This window comes from Atractosteus spatula, chromosome 8 (assembly GCF_055471065.1).
Source record: "Atractosteus spatula isolate fAtrSpa1 chromosome 8, fAtrSpa1.hap1, whole genome shotgun sequence".
Classification (NCBI taxonomy): domain Eukaryota; kingdom Metazoa; phylum Chordata; class Actinopteri; order Semionotiformes; family Lepisosteidae; genus Atractosteus; species Atractosteus spatula.
Genome location: NC_142713.1, coordinates 32,191,470 through 32,212,628, shown reverse-complemented (window position 1 = coordinate 32,212,628; position 21,159 = coordinate 32,191,470). Strand labels below are relative to the sequence as shown.

Here is a 21,159-nt window from a genome sequence, read left to right as displayed (position 1 = left end):
GATGGATGCTCCACCCATCACAGGGCACACATGCACACATCAAGCACACAGAGGCAGTTTATAAATACTCGCTAACCTATCCAGCATGTCTTTGCAAGGTGGATAGAAACCATACAGTAGCATCTAGTGGAAACCTATAAAAATATGAGCATAATATGGAGGCATTACACAGAATGCAGCACAATCTGGAATTGAACCCAGATCTTTTGCTGCCTTTTTAAACCATACTGTACTGTATGTCCCAGAATTCATGTTTTCTTGAAATACAAAAGAGAATATCCATTTGTATAGATGTTTTATTACAGACTGAAGTATTTTAGGTTGTCTCAGCAATGTTTAAAACGTGTTAGTACTTTGGTGTTGAGAACAAAAATAAGGTTAAACAATCATTTCCCATTAATCTTATGAGGTAGTATGGAGGATGGTATAAACCAGAAATGTTCAATTAGTGATAAGCGAAATACATTTTGTGGGTTTTTTTGTTTTCACAAGATAAAACACAACCCTTCATTGCTCGTTTCCCTGTGCTATGTTCCAACCATTGTGTTTCCTTTAGACAAGACCAGTTAGGGTTTATCTGCAAATTACTCCAAATTATCACCCAAAATTACTTTTTTCAGCTAAGCTTAGAATATATCGGATAAGGAATAGGGTTTTTGCCATTTTTGAGAGAGCATTTTATTGTTAGCAATATCACATGAAAACACAGATCTGAGGGTTTTACTCACTTTCACCCTTGTGAATTATTCTGTGTAATCCACCATAAAACAATCTGTGTCACAGCCAAAGACTTAAATTTTTGGTTTCGGCTCATAAACAAGTGTTTCAGACTAATTAACTTGCTGTGTAATGTCTGTTACGGTTATTCCCCATTTTGTGAGCATGTATTATGTAATTTGTTTCTATAGTATGGTTTTGTTTCACTTAAAAAATATAAATTCTTTGGAATCTCATGTACTCCAAATCACCTAATTGTATCTTTGACGTGGTTCTTAGTGGTGGTTTTTGGTTAAACAGAGACAAATTACTTCTATGCTGTTGTGACTTTGTATGACGTTTTAATTTTTTACTGGTAGCTTGTGAGTGGCTCAAAGTTCTGACTTGATGTGGGCTTGTGAAAGACACTAGCTTAGGAGCATGTTCTGGTTATGAGCTTAAGAGCTTGATTTGTGAAATGAGCTTGAATGAGTCTGTTAGATAACAAAACAACAATAAACTGAAGAACAGTATATACAGGACATGTAACATTCACTTTATGAAATGTTATCCCTGTACATCTGGTCCATCAAAATGCTAGTGTTCCATGTAAATTATTAACACTATCTAAAGTAATTTGGAATGATATGTAGCATACTGTATGTAATACAGTATGTATAGTATGTTGCAATATGTCCACTTAGTAGTTATTAGGTGAAATATTGCAAAAAACTACAAAAATACTAGGATTGAATTATTGTACAGTGTCACAGCTTTGGTCCTGGTCACTTATCTCCATTGGTAGTGTTTGTCATAAGTGGTTGAGACAAAAGTAATATTAAATTACTAATATTAATAGCGTGTACAGAGGGAGCTAAAGCAGAAGTTAAGAGAGAGCAAGGACGCATACAGGAAGAAGGTAGAGGACAAGCTGCAAAGGAATAGGGTGAGAGATGTATGGAGCAGCATGAGAGAGATCACTGGCTTCAAACAGGCTGGGGGTGCAACAGAAGGGAACCTGGAGATGGCCAACGAGTTGAACCAGTTCTTTAACAGGTTTGATTCTGGGTCCTCTGTGGCGCAACACCCATCCCCCCACAGCCACACGCTCCCTAATCCTTCACAGCTGCGACTGCCCAACACCTCCTCCATCCCCCCACAAACATGGCCGCCTACAGCTACAACCCCCGACGGCTATTCACCCACCCATCCCCCACAGCTGCCACTCTCCAACACCTCCGCCATTAACACCTGCAGCACTGAAAGCACTATGAGCACCATCCCCCAGGCCAGGCTGACCATCACAGCTGACCAGGTGAAGAAGGAGCTGAAGAGGCTGCACGAGGGTAAGGCCACAGGACCAGATAACATCTGTCCCAGAGTTCTGAGGGCCTGTGCTGATCAGCTGAGCGGAGTGCTCCAGCGACTGTTCAACCTGAGCCTGCGCTTGGAGAGAGTCCCGGTGCTCTGGAAGACATCATGCCTGGTCCCGGTACCAAAGAAAGGGCGCCCCTCTGTCCTCAACGACTACAGACCAGTTGCACTGACTTCTCACATCATGAAGACACTGGAGAGGCTGGTCTTATCCCACCTGAGACCCCTGGTCAGCTCATCACTGGACACCCTACAGTTTGCCTACCAGCCCAGTGTTGGTGTGGAGGATGCGATCATCTACATGCTGCAAAGGGCCTACTCACACCTGGACAGGGCTGGCAACACTGTAAGGATCATGTTTTTCGACTTCTCCAGTGCCTTCAATACCATCCAGCCCTTACTTCTAAGGAGGAAGCTGGAGGAGATGCAAGTCAATGCCTCCACGACCTCGTGGATCACTGACTACCTGACAGGCAGACCACAGTCTGTGAGACTTCAGAATTGTGTGTCTGAACAGGTAGTGAGTAACACAGGGGCACCTCAAGGGACAGTTCTTTCTCCATTCCTCTTCACCCTCTATACTTCGGACTTTAAGTACAACTCAAAGTCATGCCACCTGCAGAAGTTCTCAGATGACTCTGCAATTGTGGGATGTATCAAGGGTGAGCAGGAGGAGGAGTACAGAGGACTGGTCAGCAGCTTTGTGGAGTGGTGTGGGGTGAACCACTTGGAACTGAATGTTACAAAGACAAAGGAACTGGTGGTAGATTTCAGGAGGAAAAAGGTCAAACCTACTCCTGTCTACATCCATGGGAGTGGCGTGGAGATGGTGGACTCGTACAAGTACCTGGGAGTGCACATTGACGATAGACTGGAATGGTCTAAGAACATCGAGGCCATTTACAAGAAGGGTCAGAGCCGACTTTACTTCTTGAGGAGGCTCAGGTCCTTCAATGTGTGTAGTAAGATGCTACACATGTTCTATCAGTCGGTGGTAGCGAGTGCCATTTTCTACGCAGTGGTGTGCTGGGGCTCTGGGATTAGAGCAGTAGATTCCAAAAGGCTGAACAAGCTCATCAGGAGAGCAAGCTCTGTCATTGGGTCTGACCTGGACTCCTTGGAGGTAGTGGCTGAGAGGAGAATGATGTCCAAACTAGAGGCCATCATGGACAACTTCTCCCATCCCCTCTATGACAGGCTTGCAGGAATGAAGAGCACGTTCAGCAATAGACTGATTCATCCACGGTGCGACAGGGAGCGCTACAGGAGGTCATTCTTGCCGTCTGCCATAAGACTGTACAACGCATCCATCTTGCGTCTTAGCAGAGGCAACATCGACAGTGACCTGTTTCTGGACTAAACGCATCTACACATCTACTGCTACATCTGTTCTCTTTCTTTTTCTTTTTCTTTTTCCCGTTTACAACCACTTTTTGTGCAATATATGCCAGGGACCTGTGCAATACATTTATATTTATATCTATGGTTACATCTATATTTATATTCATATGTGTGATACGATTTTCTGTGTACTGTTCTGTTCCAGTTTGTTCTTGTGTGTCCGGACTGTGAGTAACTCTTGTATTGTATTGTATGTATTGTACTATTATTATATAATTCGTTACACTGTGGCTGTGTTGTGTGTGTTAAGCTGCTGTTGCACTGCAATTTCCCTCACGGGATCAATAAAGTATCTATCTATCTAAATATTGCATTGTAGAGAGTATTGCATATTATTATGTAGCGTTTCTCATTGTTTAGAATGTGCTTTTATCTTTATTTCACCTTTTTAATGATTTCTATTTTTGTTTATGGAAATAATTATTTGGAAAAGCTCTACATAAAAATAAAGACTGATAATATTCCAATCTGATAGCAAGAAATAGCAAAACATTAAGCTATGAGGTACTTTTTACCTGGTTGTGATATGAGTTTTTATGGTATAGTTTTTTTAAATAATTAGATTCAAATATACAAGTTCATTTTATTGGCACATTTTAATGTAAACTTAACATATAAATGTCATTTTGAGCTTTGCTGCATTGTAGATTCTATTTTTATTGTTTGTACAAGAGGATAAATGCTGATGTCCTGAACAAAAAAATATTTCCCGGGTTTCACAATAGAAGAGATCCTGAGATTTCCTTATTTAGTTTGGAAATTAAACAGTGTCACATGGGTTATGGGTTTTTTCCATATGCTAAATGTTCATATTGAAACTAACGTTATCTCAGGAAATGGGTTATCCCTAGAGAAAATGAATGAAACACACAGCATTCTTTTTATATAACAAGAAATGGTAGACAGGGACTAGAATGAGTCACACTTGTAAGGCTTAAAATGCTAAACAGAAAAATAAATGACAAAAGGCCTCTGACCTTTGTCAGAACTATAAAAAAATGAGTTCTCCAGTTCTCAGACATTCATACTGGCATGAATTTAAACAAGTACCATGGATCCATATGTACAGTATGTGCTTTATCAATAAGATAGAGATTCTGAAATTTCTGTTTAACTGAAAGGAGCCTTATTCTTCTATTTTCTATTTTTTTCTTTGCTACACAGCTCTCTATTTTACCACTACCTTTCAGTAATAGTGAAAAACATATTTTTAGACAGCTTTTTACTTTTTATAACGTTTTTCATAGTAAATTAAAATAAATTAAAATTCAATAAAATAAAAAAGAGGCAAGAAAAAAATATTCCATATCAATTACAAATAAATTGACCTTTTACAACACGTGGTATGTAGCATGATAATAGCATGTTTAGAAACTTCAGTATTTTCTCATTTAATGTCTGTTTTATAAATGTCATATACTGTATGTCAAATTAATATCTCGACATAAAACATGATCAATCAACAGAATTGTAATATTAAAGAAACTGGAAGTATCTGCACAGTAAAGTTTATACTATCAAATATTGTTGTATATAGAAAATTGTGACAACAGAATTGAAACCAGTAAACACATAATAAATGTTTAACGAATAGTTATACCTGTTATAAATGTATAACATCATACATTTTTTTAAAGGAAAATGTTAGGTACAATTTTTTATTCATACCTTAACCAAAGACAACTTTAAGTGAATCACTGTGAATAACTAGGAGATAGTAAAGGTATAGTTAACATATTTTAGAGCATAGTATAAAAACACATTTATTCAATTAAGAAGGGTTTCCTGTTTTGGTGTTCAGTTCAGCTCAATAGTGTACAGAAAAAACTGACAGTGATTCACTGTATTACAAAAAATATCAAATGAGAGCACTATAAACCTTTAAAAATTACAACAAACAGTTATATTAATATTCAACAAAATCAACACTGACATGTCTTCTGTGAAATGAATTAGAGACCTGTAAATAAGAAGGGTGTATCCAATACAGATAAAGGCCACATTTATTTGAAGTTTCACTCTCTGGTTGCTGGATCCAAACCTCAACCACTCTGGTTATGACTAATGGGTAACACCACCCTGTCTTATGGTATTCCCACTAGAAGACATTTCATTGCAGCTTGTGCTAGAAAGTTGTTTGTATGAAGAGGTTTAAAGCTGAGGTTAAAACAGGAAAAAGCATTTTATTTTATGTCTGTATTTATGGTTCACCAGCCTTATTCTAATCATACTTTGGGGTACTAGTTCATTTAACATTGACTGAATTTATTTGTGATGGCCATTTTGTTCCTATTTTAAAGCATAATGGCTTTCATATTTCCATGTGTGTGACTTCAAATAATGGAAGCTCTCTGTACTTGAAGTCTCTGTATGTTTAAATTGTGAAATATACTTCTTAGTTCCTACTGTTAACCTGTAGCTTTGACCTTAACCTTGTGCTTACAGTATGTAAAAAACTGCTTATTGTGTGCTGATATTGAATTAAAATAATAATTTTAATATTTGTTTTGCTTTTTCAACTTGTAAGTATACGCTAGAGATTATCCTTGAGGAATTTAGATTGGATTTGTATCTCAAGAAGTCACAGTTGAAGATCTTGAGCTCTTACATCCTTTAACATATATTGACATCTTTGTAAACCTTTTACTTAACATGAAAACGCCATTGTTTGGACTGCGGGATAGTATAAGAAATAACCAAATGGCTCAATAAAGGTTACTTTGAAGGAGGTTTTAATTTGTCTCTCCATGGCAGGTGGGAATCCCCTTTGAATGCCCTTTGATTACAACTTGAATGTCACCCGATTGAGTTCTGGGTTTTTGAAAATGTTAGGGTTTATGTACAGTATTACTCAAGTGATCGACATCTGATTTCAGAGGAATTGAATTCCCTACAGATGCTACAGTATTACTTTATTTTATTATAGTAATCCATTATGTAAAGAAAAAAAATCCTGCATACTGTAGTGAGCAAATCCTCATTTTAATTGTCTGATGAAGGAATTTTAGTGTGGGACAGATTGGCAGGCTGACTAAAGAACTGCAATTACAACTGATCTGCCATGAGAAGTCGCTAAAGGGTCTTTAAATGCTGTAAATAGCCACATTGGGTGTTAACATTTTATTCAATTATTAGTGATAGGTGAAGAAATGCAAATTCTCACAATTCATAATTTTGTTTGGTAAAAAAAGAAGTTACACATTGCTAGTGGTGGTGATTTTTTTAATACTTTGTTGTTGGACTAAAAAAAACTGAAATAAAGCCTCTTTCTTTGTCAACTATTAGGAATTGTCATGTGTGCAGATTCATGGGATTACCCTAGTTCAGAGCAGAATCTGTCACAGGGAGAAAAAAATATTTATCAGCATTTAAAATTGATGTGTCTGTTTTAAAATGTAAAAAATGTTTTGCTTTATATTACTACAATTTGTAGTGAATTTTCAGTCATTACCTTTAAATTGTACCTGCTTGTAGGACAATGTAAATTTTATTGTTACATTGCAAGGCCCACAAGAGTTTGTAGTGATTTTCAGTGAACAGAGGTGGGTGCTTTAAAAAAAAAATTAAATTCATAGTCTTTATTGGTGTCTATTCAGTAGCCTTGATTCTGGTCATTTTCTGATACCCATTGCCTTTATTCACTTACACTCTTTGTGGGTTTTTTTATTGAACTGTACCTTTCCCTCAGTATAATTCAATGATTTTACTTAATCTTTTTCCATAATTAGCGGCTATTGAGATGTACTATTGTACCAAGTAATAAAGAAATAAAGAACTAAAGAATCTGTGGTCAAATTTAGTCTATAATTGCATCTGCAATTTAAGAAAAGCCCACTTCCCATTTTTTCTTACTGGATTCTCACTCTAAAACACTGAGGATTAAAACATTTGGATGGTTATTTGACTGTATTAATTTTTTTTTAACCATAGTTTTTTAAATTTCAGACACATTTCAGCAGTATTTAATTTTTTTAAGCCATAGTTTTTAAATTTCAGATACAATTGACTGTTGCTTTAGTGCATCTACTGTATCTTTATTGATGCTTTTAATAGTTTTACAGTTACAGCCACCTGCTGCCACCAAGTGTTAGAAAGAGGGATTGTTTTGCAGATTTTTTAAGTGATACAGATGTTTTTATATTTTCAAGAGGTCTTTAAATCATGAGAAAACACATAATGATGATAATATGTGATTTTTTAAATGAACTGATAAAAGGTATACATTTGTAAAATTATGAGGTATATCATTTGTGGAACATTTGTACATGTTCAGTCTGTGAATAGAATATTAGTGAAGATTACGATTGACCTTTTTGAAGTCAGACAGAAGCTTTAATTCTGTCTAACCATAATGAATATCTATAATTAATTGCAAATATAGTACATGAACGTGGAAATTATAAAGAGTCCCATCTTCTCTGAAGCTCCAGTCTCATTGTTTACAAATGTTATGCTATTAGATTTTCTAACAGTATGTTTGGTTCTTCTTTATTTACTTAGACTTTTTTTGGTTTTCATTTATTTAACATGTACTATATACAGAGATTTTGTTTATAATTTTGTAATATATTCATAGTTTCTGGAAGTTAACAAACCATTCATTGGCTGTTCCCACTACAGTAGTTGATGTTCTTTTTCTTTGGAATAGTACTGTGTTAACAGACCTACACGTAGTTGTAAAAACTTGCAACTTCATTTTAGGCAAGTTTTGAAAGGAAAAAGTTATCAGAGGTCTAATCTATGGTTCCATTATAGATTTCTTCAAACAAAAAATAAGCAGGGACAGTTAAATCTTGAGCTTAGACCTCCCTTCCACACATCTGAAAACCACAAGAAGGGAAAAAAGCTCATAAGCATACAAAATATATTCAATGGCTCACTCTAGTGGCCAGAATACCATATTTGAATATTACATTCTCTTTTTCATCTGTGTTAAAGTACACAGAATAAGAGGGATAAAGTTAATCTTCTCAGAATTTGTTTATTTTCTATATATTTGCCAATTAATAACATTTTAATATTTTATGTAACTATTTTTCTATGAATAAATGAATCCTGCTTCTTAATTCCAGGTTATGGACAGCTCTATGCCTCTGATTGGGGAGCATGTGGAAGAAGACAGGCAGCTGATTGCAGATCTTGTTGTGAATAAAATGAGTCAGCTTGTAACTGGCACAATATCACCTCAGAAGCCTGTTTCTTTGTCCCAGGTATTTTTTCTCTTTTTTCTCGTCCTACCCATAGTAGAACCTTAATATGCTCTGTTTAAAAAAATGTTTTTAAAGAAGTATTCGGATGAAGCAGAGACTGATTTTGGAACATTGTAAGGGTTTCATACTTTCGTACTTTCTTAAGTATAAAAGGATATAAGACTCTTAGACCTTGGTGAAATTAGAAGTTTAATTTTGTTTCTGCTATACAAGAATATAATTTTTATAGAAATTGCCCATATTATTACATTGATTAAGGAATTTTAAAACATTCTCATATAGACAGTTTTTCTTTAACCGATCCTCTCAATTTCAGTTTATTTGGAATACCAAAAATTACAATTGAAGTGCACAGCAAACAGGAAGCATTAAACAGGTGTTCTTTCTTCTTTCATACCTCCTCATAAATACCTTTCACTCCAACAGGTTCAAGTGCAGTCCCAGCCCCAGCATGGACCACCAGCTGGCCATTCCAAACCTGCAGCCCAAGGTAAGCTCCCTCTTCATCAGCATATTGATGAATACAGTGCCCAACAAGAACAAAAACATATGTACTGTAATTACCGTTTATATACTGCTTAGTCTAATTGTGATTAAGCAAACAACTATTACAAAGAAAGTCTGCATAGGAAATGTTACTTTTTGTACAATGTACCCTTTTTATCATTTCAAAAACCTATTTCAAGTATGTTCGAGTATTTCTCTTTGTTTTTGTTTTGGAATTTATATGCAATTGTACAAATCTCAGCAATCAGCAAAATCAGCAATCCAAACTAAATTACAATAAAGACAAATACAAATATACAGGAAAAAAATTAGGAACATACCATTTTAGCTCAGAGGTACAGTATATGTTGGGGTGAGGTTTATACACAGTGGTAGATATGACTGCAGTGCTTATGTGTTTGGCAGGTGGCCCTCGATCAGGATCCAGTTCACCAGCTCAGTCCTCCCAGGGGTCACCCCAACGTGCCAGATCTGCAAGTACATCCCCCAGCCAAGCCTTCCAGCCTGGCCTCTTCCTGCAACAGCAGCCTAAGCCAGCAGCACAGGGAGAGGGCACCTCTCAGACAGGACCAGGGGCGGCTCCACAGAGACAGACCCCGCAGCTAAAGTATGTCTAGACACAGCACTTGCTAAAGAAAGATGCACTTAAACCACTTTACTCCAGCTGTTGTTTGAACTTCTGAAAAACACATCCAAATTTAGCAAAATAACTAAAATGCGACAATCTGTTATAATTTTGTAAAGACTAACAAGTGCATCTTCCCAGATGAATAGTTCCCTCGCCACTTTTCTACGAAATAGATCCCCATTTCAGGGTTACTTTCAATTAAGGAACACTTGAATGTATTATATCCTTGAAATAATATGCTTGCACTACCAAAATGATCTTTGTTAATCAGTTTTAGCCTGTCGAATTTGAATATAGTCATCAGCATATATAGTATACAGCAAATACAGTACTTTTAATGAATATAGTCATCAGCATAGGCTGTACTTTTAACAAGTTGTAGGGAACACACTCTTTTGCTAGGAGTGATACCAAATTTGGTCTAAAAAAGATGACACCACAATTGTATTCATCTTCATATACAGGTACTGTATGCCTGATATGTTACAATCATAAGGGAGTAGTAAACATCATCTATATTGTTTTAAGATATTTTCTTATTTGTCGCAATTTGTTGCACGTGTATCATGGTGATTTCTGTGTGGCTCTTTCACTTTACACTGTAGTTTCATTGATCATACTAAGTATACAATCATGTATGGCTTCTGAAAAGAGTTCTAAACATTGTGGAAAAGTAGACAGCTATCTAATCAGTGACAAACAAATCTCTGAAGTTCACCAATCAGAGATTAAACCTATAGTGATTGTATGTTTAATACACTTCCTACAGTAGATTTACCTAATGTCTTTGTTATTTTTGGTGAAATATTTGTTTGGCTTTATTTTGCATACTTAATTTAAAGTCAAATAGTAATCTTAAGAAAATGCAACTTAGGTTCATCACACATAATGCATAACAGAATGTTTTTAAGTTAAAACAAAGAAAGTCCTAAACTAAACTATTATTTTTTTTGTTTACAAGTGTTCCCTACACAGAGGGGTTTATTAATAAATATAAAAATGAAACTCCCATCCAAGTCCTGAGCAGACACACTCTAGGAGACGTAAGGTACAGTACCAGATAATTAACCTTCAATATGTCTGCTTCTTGCTTCTGTTTGTGTTTCAGTAAATCCCAGTCTCTGACAAATGCCTTCAGCATTTCCGAAACCCTGCAGCGTGGCAATGCATCCGAAGACGAGGCCAAGGCAGAAACTATAAGAAGCTTGAGGAAATCATTTGCCAGTCTTTTTTCTGATTAATTTTTCAGATTTACTCAGGCAGAACCTTACAAACATACAGTACAGTATGAAGGAACCTGAAACGTGGGTCCTCCATTAAGTCAGGGGGATGATTTAACCTATGCTGCCCTCCTAATGACCTTGACGACATGACAGAATTCATAAGCCATTTTAGGAAAAAACAACATATTGATGGTAACTCTTAAGTTGTCTCAATGAGCCCTTTTAATTTTTCTTCATGTTTCTCTTTGTGGTAATTTATGATTAAGGTAACACTTGGTGTATATTTATTGAATACTCAGATACTTTACTGAACTCTATGGACTCTGATTATTATATACTGTACCATATCCTAACAAATAATAGTATAAATGCAAAATATATGTTGTTCATGTTCACAACATTGCAGTTTCCAATGCCTAAAATACAGATATTTCTTCAGTTAAGTTTTATACTACATTTGAAACTTGGTACATCTTTAACGGTGATGGATCAGCCCTCTCCTTGTCCCAGGAGAACTGTGGAATAACTGGTTTTCATTAGAACTTGAGGGATTGTGAATGACAAAATCTATAAATTACTATAAATGGTAACAAAACTGCTGGTGATACCACTAAACATATGTGCAGCTCTCACCTGTGGCAAAGAATCATACCTGTTTTCCTATAGAGTGTGCCTACTGACATTATATTTACTTTTTATCAACATTGTATAGCAAAATTCATTTATCAGCAGTTTAATGTAATACAGTATGCAGCACATTCTAACAAGTGGGTTTTTGTGTTAGATGCTTAAGTCAACTTATTTAAAACTAGAAACTTTTTATTGTATTTCTACATTTTTTTATCTTTTTAGAACTTTTTTTTATGATTTGGAAGAGTGACTCTTCACCAATTTTTCCTGCAACCAGTAGCCTGAAGTAATATGTAATATGTATAGTATCTTACATGATTTACAGTACATACAACAAGTATCTGGAAAAAGGAGGACCTACTGTATAGTACAGTACATGTACAGTACAAAAAGGGCTAACTGGTATTTAAATACAGTACATAATTTAACAATTACAGTCTTTTAATTATGGGCTTTGTCAATCCAATATGAATTACACAATACATCTAGTGCAGGATTTGTGTTTTTTTACTTTTTTAAGCCTGCCCTTTATCAAGGAATTAGACTTGCTTGGAGCGGCAAAGAGGAAAGAAAAGATCTTTCTCCTTCTGTTGTTTATCTGTACCAAAGAAAACAAGCAAACTACAGAGCAGATTATTTCTGTGTAGATTTCTATGCATGATTGAAATTTAAAAAGAAAAATCATTTTCTTTTTGACAAATTTACCTTACAGTAGATTATAGTGTGACATAAACTTTATCTTAGTGATGTAGAACTTTACAGAACCATTTTACATAAATGAAATTTGACAAGCTAAATGAATACTGTTAATTTACAAAACATGTAGTGTGTAAATATTTCCTAAAATAAGCCATAACAAACATATATTTGTGTAAGTTAACATGCATTATAGTGTTTCTTTAAATCAAGACATTGCTAGCTTAAAAAATGTATTATACAAAAGGATAACAACATAGGTAAATGTTTTTATGAAGTGTGTTTGTTTTTTAAAAAAGATATTAAATAAAATATTTGTCTGGCAACCGTTAGAACTTAACAATGAAGGCAAATATCTCAAACTAGCTTTAAAGACACTAGGTCTTCCAAACAAATATGAATGCACACTGAAGCGGTCTAATTTAATCTTTTTAATTTTACATTTATTTAACATCCCTATTTCTAAGCATCAACTGGCAATAGTGCATCCGTAGCAAGTTGAGAATGGACGCAGATCCATGGCTTTCTCTGTTGCACAGCAAAATGGAGATTTCCCAGCTAGCTCTCTGCAAACTTGGCCAGGGTTTCAGCTGCCATTAGAAACTCCTCCTCTCCATCAGCAGGCATCAGAGACTCAACATCCTTACTCAGCTTTGGATCCAATCTCCTTCACCTCTGTAGTATTATTATTTTACTATTTAATCATTTCTTATGTATTTTAATGGTGAGCCATCATACTGTACAATTCTTAAAACAAAAAACATTTTAGATAGAAGTTAGTTGGGAACCTTATAAGGTTTGCTTAAAATCTTCTGGATGAATGGTGTTTTTTTAATCACACAAGATTTAATTAACTTGACTGGGTCATTTGTTGTTTCTCAAGTTGCTTTGAAAACCATTTATGTCAGATTGTTCTAGCTGATGATGGCTGTTCCATCACATGGATAATTGGAACACTTTGAATTCAATGATGAATGTAATAGAAGCTATAAAGTATGATATTACTACTGATTATGTCATAATGTTTTGGGTATGGATAACATATTCCTTTTATAACTTGCTGGTATTTAAAAAAAACTTCATTAGCCGTTCTTGCAATGTAATTCAGATTTAATGAGCTTCCAGTAATGGTTGCCTTTAAAAATGGTTGCAAAATCATAATGGATTTGTGAAAAAACTGACTTTTCACAAATCCTAAATAATTTCTAAGCATGTTCTCCACAGCAATCCACTGCCATCTGTAAAGTGTCAGACTCATTCCTGTTCAAAACTGTTAAAAATATACCGTTTAAAATGCTGTTATAATTTATTGAGTAATTTATATTTTTTCAACAATTTCTCTTCTGTTGCCATTGTTGGTGTTGAAGTGTTTTTCATGCACTACATACTATAGGTGAGTTTGTGTTCAATGGAAGGTTAGTATTTCACCATAAAAGTATTTATTGTGTTCACATCAAACACTTATTGATTATGCTTCACAGTTTGGCTTGCTTACATCCGACAATTTGATCCAGATCATATACATGAATTTCTAATTGTATCTCCTGATTTTAATGATATAGCACCTTTATGACATATTTTATGACAAAAATGGCATGTTAGCATTCCTCAGAAGTGTTGTAATGGGTGTGATTGGAAATAAAGGCCTAAAACAACACCATGGTTGAATGAACCGAACTTTATTCAAGAGTGAGTTGTGTAACTAAACTGGCCTGATAAAACACCTCAAATATTCATCACTTCTCTTCATTGGTCCAATCGATTCAGGTCTTATACTCCTCCTAGACTCTTGTGCAAATAACTTCAACATCTGGAAGTATCATATTTCAAGGATTTCTCCTTGTCTGCTCAGTAGATACAGTTATTATTACAATAATCAGGAACAAATGCCACAGTGACCCATGGTGTACAGTATATTCACCTGCATCTCAAAACTCTCTTGTCACTCCAGAATCATTGTTTACTTTCACTGTATGTTTCTAATGCATATCCTAAAGGTAAGACTTGAGGATGCCAATACACAAAATAAACAAGATTCACAGAAATTAAAGTATATACAGATAGCACATTGTAGCATCTAACATCCAAAATGTTTGCATATTCAATGTCTTGAATGTCATGGTGGCATGGCATTTATTCATGCAGACTACAAGATAGATTGAATACATACAGTAGCTGTCATTAGACAGAAAAGGAAAATGTAGTCAGGTATCTAAAAGACTTTGGGATTATATATAGAAAAGGAAGGCATGAAATTTCCACCCCCTCTTCCAGGGGTTTTTATTCTTGGTAATTTAGAATATGTGTGCTTGGATAAAATATATTCCATTTCCTAGACCTGGTTTATTTTTTCAAATTGATACATCTGGCAATACCTTAACCAAAATGTTATTTGCTAACATTTCTCCAGCAGTTATGTTTTTTGTGGCAGCCTTAAAACAACTGCAGAGAGGTGAAATCACTTCTTAACTCTTAAAATTCAATGTTCATGTAAAAAACATGCATACTGTATAACCGCTGACCTCTTTGTAAGACTTTCTTACGTAAATATTTTTATCACAGTGAAACTACACTGTTGGGAACATTTTTCTTTGAAGAAAGAGTGCCAGAGTTTTTTGGCCCTACACATGGAATCTTGAAACCTCAGATATTTGATTTATCTTCACTAGGATAAAAGCTTGAGAACAAGCATAATTCAGGTATTCCTGAGGTGTGCATACAACGCATTAGAGAGACATAGTTATTGGATAAGTCTGTACTTAGGACATCCTTGATTTGATTTAATTTTATTTAGTCTAAAATAAACAATAGAAGGAAAGTAAGCCATTGTTTTCAAGCTCAAAGAACCTCGTACAGGCTACAACTGTAGTTAAGAGGAATGTTAAGTGTTAAAATTCAAGATAATAACATTAACCGCACAAAGGACTCCCAAAGGCAGTGTTTCAGTGGCTAGAGTGCTAGAGTGGTTTAAGAGATTTATTTCACAACAAAATGACAATATTTATAGAATGTTAATGAATTTCATCTAGGATTCTACGCTCCCTAACCTGGAGATTTTACAGTACTGTATACTGTATCTCCCAGACATGAGGGTTGGAGAAAGAGCAACAGTACTGTATTACTGAGTTTAAATTTCAAATGATATATTTATTGCCAGCATTGACTACTACTGACTGACATTCACAGCTCCTTTTGCAATTCTCCATTTAAGGCAATTAAGTTGTTCCCCTGCTTCTGTTTTAAAGTAAGACATGGCACACAACAGGATAAATGTATTTGTAATCCCTAAAATTCCTTCAGGGCTCAAAGTATAGTATATTTGTGTTGGCACTGACACTAGCTACAGAATATGGAAACTACTGTATCATAAATTGGATGACTTCTATCCTAAACTGGTCATTATTTTATGTTCTTAAAAGTTTTGTAGGACTGGGGATAAACTTGCATTCATAGAAGACTAATAGATACTGCAAATCTGAGTGATACTCTTGATATAAATGCCGTGAATGAAAAAACAGCATAAAGATTACAAGACAAAAGCTGGCATAGTTCTATTAAAAAAGCATGTCTATCATAGTTCCTTATCGCTATGTGTCAAGTGGTCCAAAAGGTTCCAGCAGAAATGAGGACAAAAAGGGCCTGTACATTTCATGTTTTTTTTATATTTAATCCATGACATACAGTAACATTTTTTTTTCTAAATACAGTAGCATTAATGACAGAAAAAAACATCCTAAACCAAATTAAAAACTTTAGTTATAATTTTTTTTGTTTACTTAATTTAAAAAAGAAAAGTACAATATTTTATAATGCAATGTATGAGCCGGTTATAATACCTTGTAAACATTGATCAAAATAAGAAATTTTCATTGATAATTTATATTATATATATTAGCATTACATACAGTATACTGTATATATACTGATGGAAAAAAGAAATGCAACACCTGCTCCACACTCTGGCACAGCATGGAACAGGCTGAAGAGTGACTCATCCGTGAAGAGGACCTGATGCCACTGCTGATGAGTCCATCGCAGCCTCTGTCTGGCCCAGGTCAGTTGGATGTGACGTCTAAGAGGTGTGAGCAGAGGGCCTTTGACAGGTCGCCTTGCTCTAAGGCCAGCAGCATGGAGCCTCAGTGTCCTGTCACTGATGCGGGCATTGTGTCTGCCAGCAGTTTCAGCAGCAGTATAGGTGGCAGAGATTAAATGATCTCAGATGACTCAGGTGGACCAGTCAATGTGGAGGTCCTGCTCTGGTGTGGTCACTCGAGGGTGACTGGATTTTGGACGGTCATCTGTCCTGCCGGCCAGCTGAAACATTCTCTGCAGTTGGGACACAGTGGAGTAGCTTACTCCATAGTGCCTGGCAATGTTGGCACATGACATGCCTGCCTGCCAATGGCCCTCTATCTTGCTTCTGGTGACATTCAAGGCATTATGGATTGCACAGAAAACTGACTCAGTGTGGCCTTTTTCTTGAATTGAACTAAGCTTTGAATTAAAGCCTTTTTAAAGGTGACCTGATCAGGCATTGTTCCACCTGGACCTCGTTGGGTAACGAGCTTTCATGTGATTGGCTAGTTGCAATACCTCACAGCTGTATTGCTGTTCAGAGGGCTTAAAACAAATTAACAATTTTTTGTTAAAATACACAAGCTATGACTATAGTATTCTCACTCCAGAAAATGTTGTGTTTTCTTTTTTCCATCAGTATATATTACATACATACTGTATATATGTTATTTCTCTTTAACTATCTATGGATGCTTTTATCTAAAAGTTAGATTTAGATCTACAGTAGGTGGTTTGCAGTCACATATAACCACTTACCAGGGACCAATAACAAATACTTTTCACTTTTTTAGGTTGACAGTTTGTATTTGATCGTTTGTATTTTAACGTGGCATATACTGTATGTGGAAAATATGAAAGGTTTGCATTACTGCAAGCTGTACCGAATGCTAGAGTATGTCTAACCTATCCTTAAAGTTGATAATAAACCCTTACAATCCTTACATTTTTATTAAATTATGATCTCTATGTAAAATCACAATGAAAGGTAAAAAAAAGATATGTGATTATCTTAAGAATCCCTCATTTGATGCTGCCAGTATTCTTTCATGTAATCACTCAAACAATTGTTACCCGATCATTGTAAATTTCAACTTAACTGATGGTCTACCATGAAGTTGTCATTCCTGTTTTATTGTATAGGGCTGAAATGTGAACAACAAACTCGAGGGACAGAAAAATACTGGAGTTATGCCACAAAACTATTAACTATTTGTGGAAGATTTAGTATATCACATGTGAGAACAGATGCATCAACATCAGTGTTCCATCCCAAGCACTGAAGCTATCAATTTTGCTGAGTTGGTCATTTCAGACTCTTACACCAGAGATGTTTCAAAAGCAAGCTAGGATATAATGAACATCACTATCAACTCCTGGGAGATTATGGTCCTTGACCAAACCAGATATAGGAATAATACCAAAGAATATAATGGAAACAAACCTAGCATTTTGAGACCCAAAGATATCTAAGCAAGGAAGAAAAATGAAAGCATCAACAAGTGAACAACTTGATATCTCCAGTTACAACACCTGTTCATCCTGCCAGAGAGTATGTGTATAGGCCTTAAAACTCACCTTCATATTCAAGAACGATAATGTTAATTAACCAAATTGATTAATGATAAAATGACCAAATTAATGTACAAAATTAGATATTGAAATTATTAATGGTACTTACTATGTTCTTCATAATGTTAAATGATAAGACTCCAGGTGTCTACAATTTTACCTTACCGGGTTATGACTGCTACTCATTTTTAATTTTTATTTTGAGACTGTTAAAAGAGTTTGAGAGAAATGCAGAATTTTCAATTGAAAGTTGTCAGTTCTAGTTTTTTTAATTTGAGGTGTTTAATATAACAGTGTTGAAAATAGATATGTTCAAAGGGACAGGTTTCGGTAATGATGGGAAAGGCAGTGGAGCGTGAACTTTGAGAAGCTCCAGAAGTTAAAATGAAAATAGACTGATAAAGCTTGAGCAACAGTAGGAACTGTTTTAACATAATGCAGGAACCCTTGTATCTTAATCTAGATGTTTTATCAAGGGAAATTTGAATGCAACATGTCATTTTTAATTGCTTTTGAGACTTACATCACAATTTTACAATGTGGTTGAATTTGCTATTGCAATAATGCTACAGTATGTGGATATAAATAAATGTCAGGGACGTCTCTTTCCAATAAAGTAGAATGAATAAGCTAGAGAGCCATGCTGTTGAGCATGTTACCCTAGATTATTTCAATACATTTATTCTTAAATTTATTTTCATTTTAATATATATAGTTCTACCAATTAAATAATTCTACTTAAGAATCTATTAATTTATTATACTGTAGCATACCATTCCCTCTGGTGTTGGACTGATCAACATCCTTCTCATCCTTGACCTTGACAGAGTCTCTTTCCTCCTGCATGACCCTATAAAAGGGGTTTCCCCCATCTACTCTTATTCTTTCGGCACATGCGGTCACCTTCTCTCTGTATCCCCCTTTCTGTCTCTCCCCTTGTGACTAGCACACCCTCTGTAAAGTAAAGGACAATAAACCCCCCTTTTGTTAGAAGTAATCTCATGTGTCCAGACTGCTCTGTGCTACCATCCAGCTGCTGAAATTAAGGTGTAGGGATGTTTATGGCAATACATTCAGGCTTGGTAAAAGGGACATTTTCTAAAGACCACCTCTCCTATTAATCAAGGAGTTAATTGCTTAATTTTATAATTAAAGGTTAAAATACATTTGTATTTCTAAAGATTCGCCATAATACTGTATAATGTAAGTATACTGAGTATTAAAAAAAACGTCATTGCATTTATGTATCCATTTTCTAAACCGCTCGATCCTGTTAAGGATTGAATGGGATGCCATCCAGGGTATATCCTGCCTTGCACCCGTTGATTTCTGGGATAGGCTCCGGGTCCCCAGTGACTTTGTATTAGATAGAGTGGTTAGAAAATGGATTGATGTTTGAAGGCTTTTCAGGCAGAATGGGGTACTGGGAAGGTTTTTTGTTAGGAATTGGGATTTGGACTGGATCATGGAGAATTTTGGTAAAATTGCATGCAGATGCTTCAGGCTAAGGGGGAGGTGTAATTTCTTCCCTCACAGGAACAATCAAAGTTGTGTAGATCATGTAAGATATTTAGTGGCAGCATGAAGTGATTTATTGCATGAATTTCCATTTTCGCCAAATAGACGATCATGTAATCATTGTGGTGAGGGTTTGCTTTCGTATAAGGCATTGCCTCCAGTTTTTGGCCAACAAAGTGAAAAGCAACGAGATGAAGAATCTTAACACAGTATATCTGGAGGAGGAAAAGGTCGCTGTAGAACTCATGGTGGCGAATTGGACTTAACTGTACTGGATGTAAGAATTTGAGTCACGTTTGGAGTTGAGGAGCAGGGCTGGAAGGATGATGTGGTAGAGAATAAGGAAATTGAGTATAGATTTGTAAAAAGGGAAAATTGGTTGAGATGGTATTGTTACAGTTGACGCTCCACATTCCAGTTGTGCCTTGTATCTCCCCCTATTTATTTTTAGCTCAGGGCTCAACATTAGGGTACAGATGTCACAAGGCCCGCCTAGCACTAGGATACCCTACGTCCATCTCCTGAGGGCACAGGCCTCATCCCCGACACCTCCCGTGTTCTGAGCCCGGGGTCTGGAGGACCTCGCCCCGTTATCCCAGGATCTCTATGTTGGTTGCCTGTTTGTGTTTTCCCCATTCCCGGGGATTTTAACCTTGTCACATCTTAGGATGGATCTACCGCTAATGCTAAAGCGAAGGACTGTGCCCCGACCCTCCTTCGGACCTGCTCGGATTTGGATGCCATTCTTTGTCTCCCTCGCTTACTGTTTCACAGACTGTCACTATTATTCTGTGCACCATTAAACCCCTGTATGGTTTCCCATACCAAGCCTCTTGTTTCCTCCAGCTCTGACCGCATCGCATAGGGCCTACTACAACACCCGACACGGACTGTAGTCCCTGTCCGTAACAGGTATTGATTCTGGATATTAGTATGGGACCTTCCTAATGGACAAAAGTAAATTTGTCTTCATTCATTGAGAGTCCAACATCATGGATCTTCTTGAGCACTAAAAGCACTTGATGAAGGTCAAATGGCCCAGCCACTTGGGACTAAAATATCACCATCTTTTCTTGATAAGCAAATGCAAAGGTAGAGCAGTCCGCTTGGATACAACATCAGCTGAACTTTGGCTGGTGCTCTATGAAATCCAGAAGGCATCATCTGAAACAGGATCAAGCTGAAGGATATTTCGAATGCTCAGTTCTTGAAACAGAGGTGTGTGACACTTGTCAATATCCTTTCCCAAGACTGTCAGATATGCTGCTTTTCCAGGTCATTCTTAGAGTTCATCATTTTTTGGCACTATGATAGTCAAACTTGATGGTATAATTTTTTTTTTAAAAAGCAGACTTTCACCTTTCCATCTTCTTTGGATACCAACACAACTGGACTGCACCAGGGACTATTTGATAGTTTATTTTCTTTTTTAATGTTCTTCTGATTTATTCCAGAGTAGAAAAGAGGTGGGGTGATAAGGTGTATTGTAAAAAAGGTATAAGGAAAGTAGAAGTATAATGGGGGAGGGAAGAGACTAAAAATGAAAAGCCACAGAAATGCTTACATGATATGCTTCTGAATACCAACAACTGAGTTTAAGCTGCTGAAGAGCCTGTGCCAATTCAAAATT

General features: G+C 36.0%; 1 protein-coding gene across 1 annotated transcript in view; it reads left to right on the top strand.

The window, feature by feature from the left end:
* LOC148829430 (synapsin-3-like) overlaps window positions 1-11,057 on the top strand; it is a 31,043-nt gene extending 19,986 nt beyond the window's left edge. Inside the window, exons 6-9 of the mRNA XM_088922598.1 lie at window positions 8,544-8,681; window positions 9,108-9,171; window positions 9,594-9,795; window positions 10,925-11,057. Coding sequence (XP_088778724.1) covers window positions 8,544-8,681; window positions 9,108-9,171; window positions 9,594-9,795; window positions 10,925-11,057 — 537 coding nt within the window. The remainder of the gene's footprint in view (window positions 1-8,543; window positions 8,682-9,107; window positions 9,172-9,593; window positions 9,796-10,924) is intronic.
* The last annotated feature ends 10,102 nt before the right edge of the window (window positions 11,058-21,159 follow it).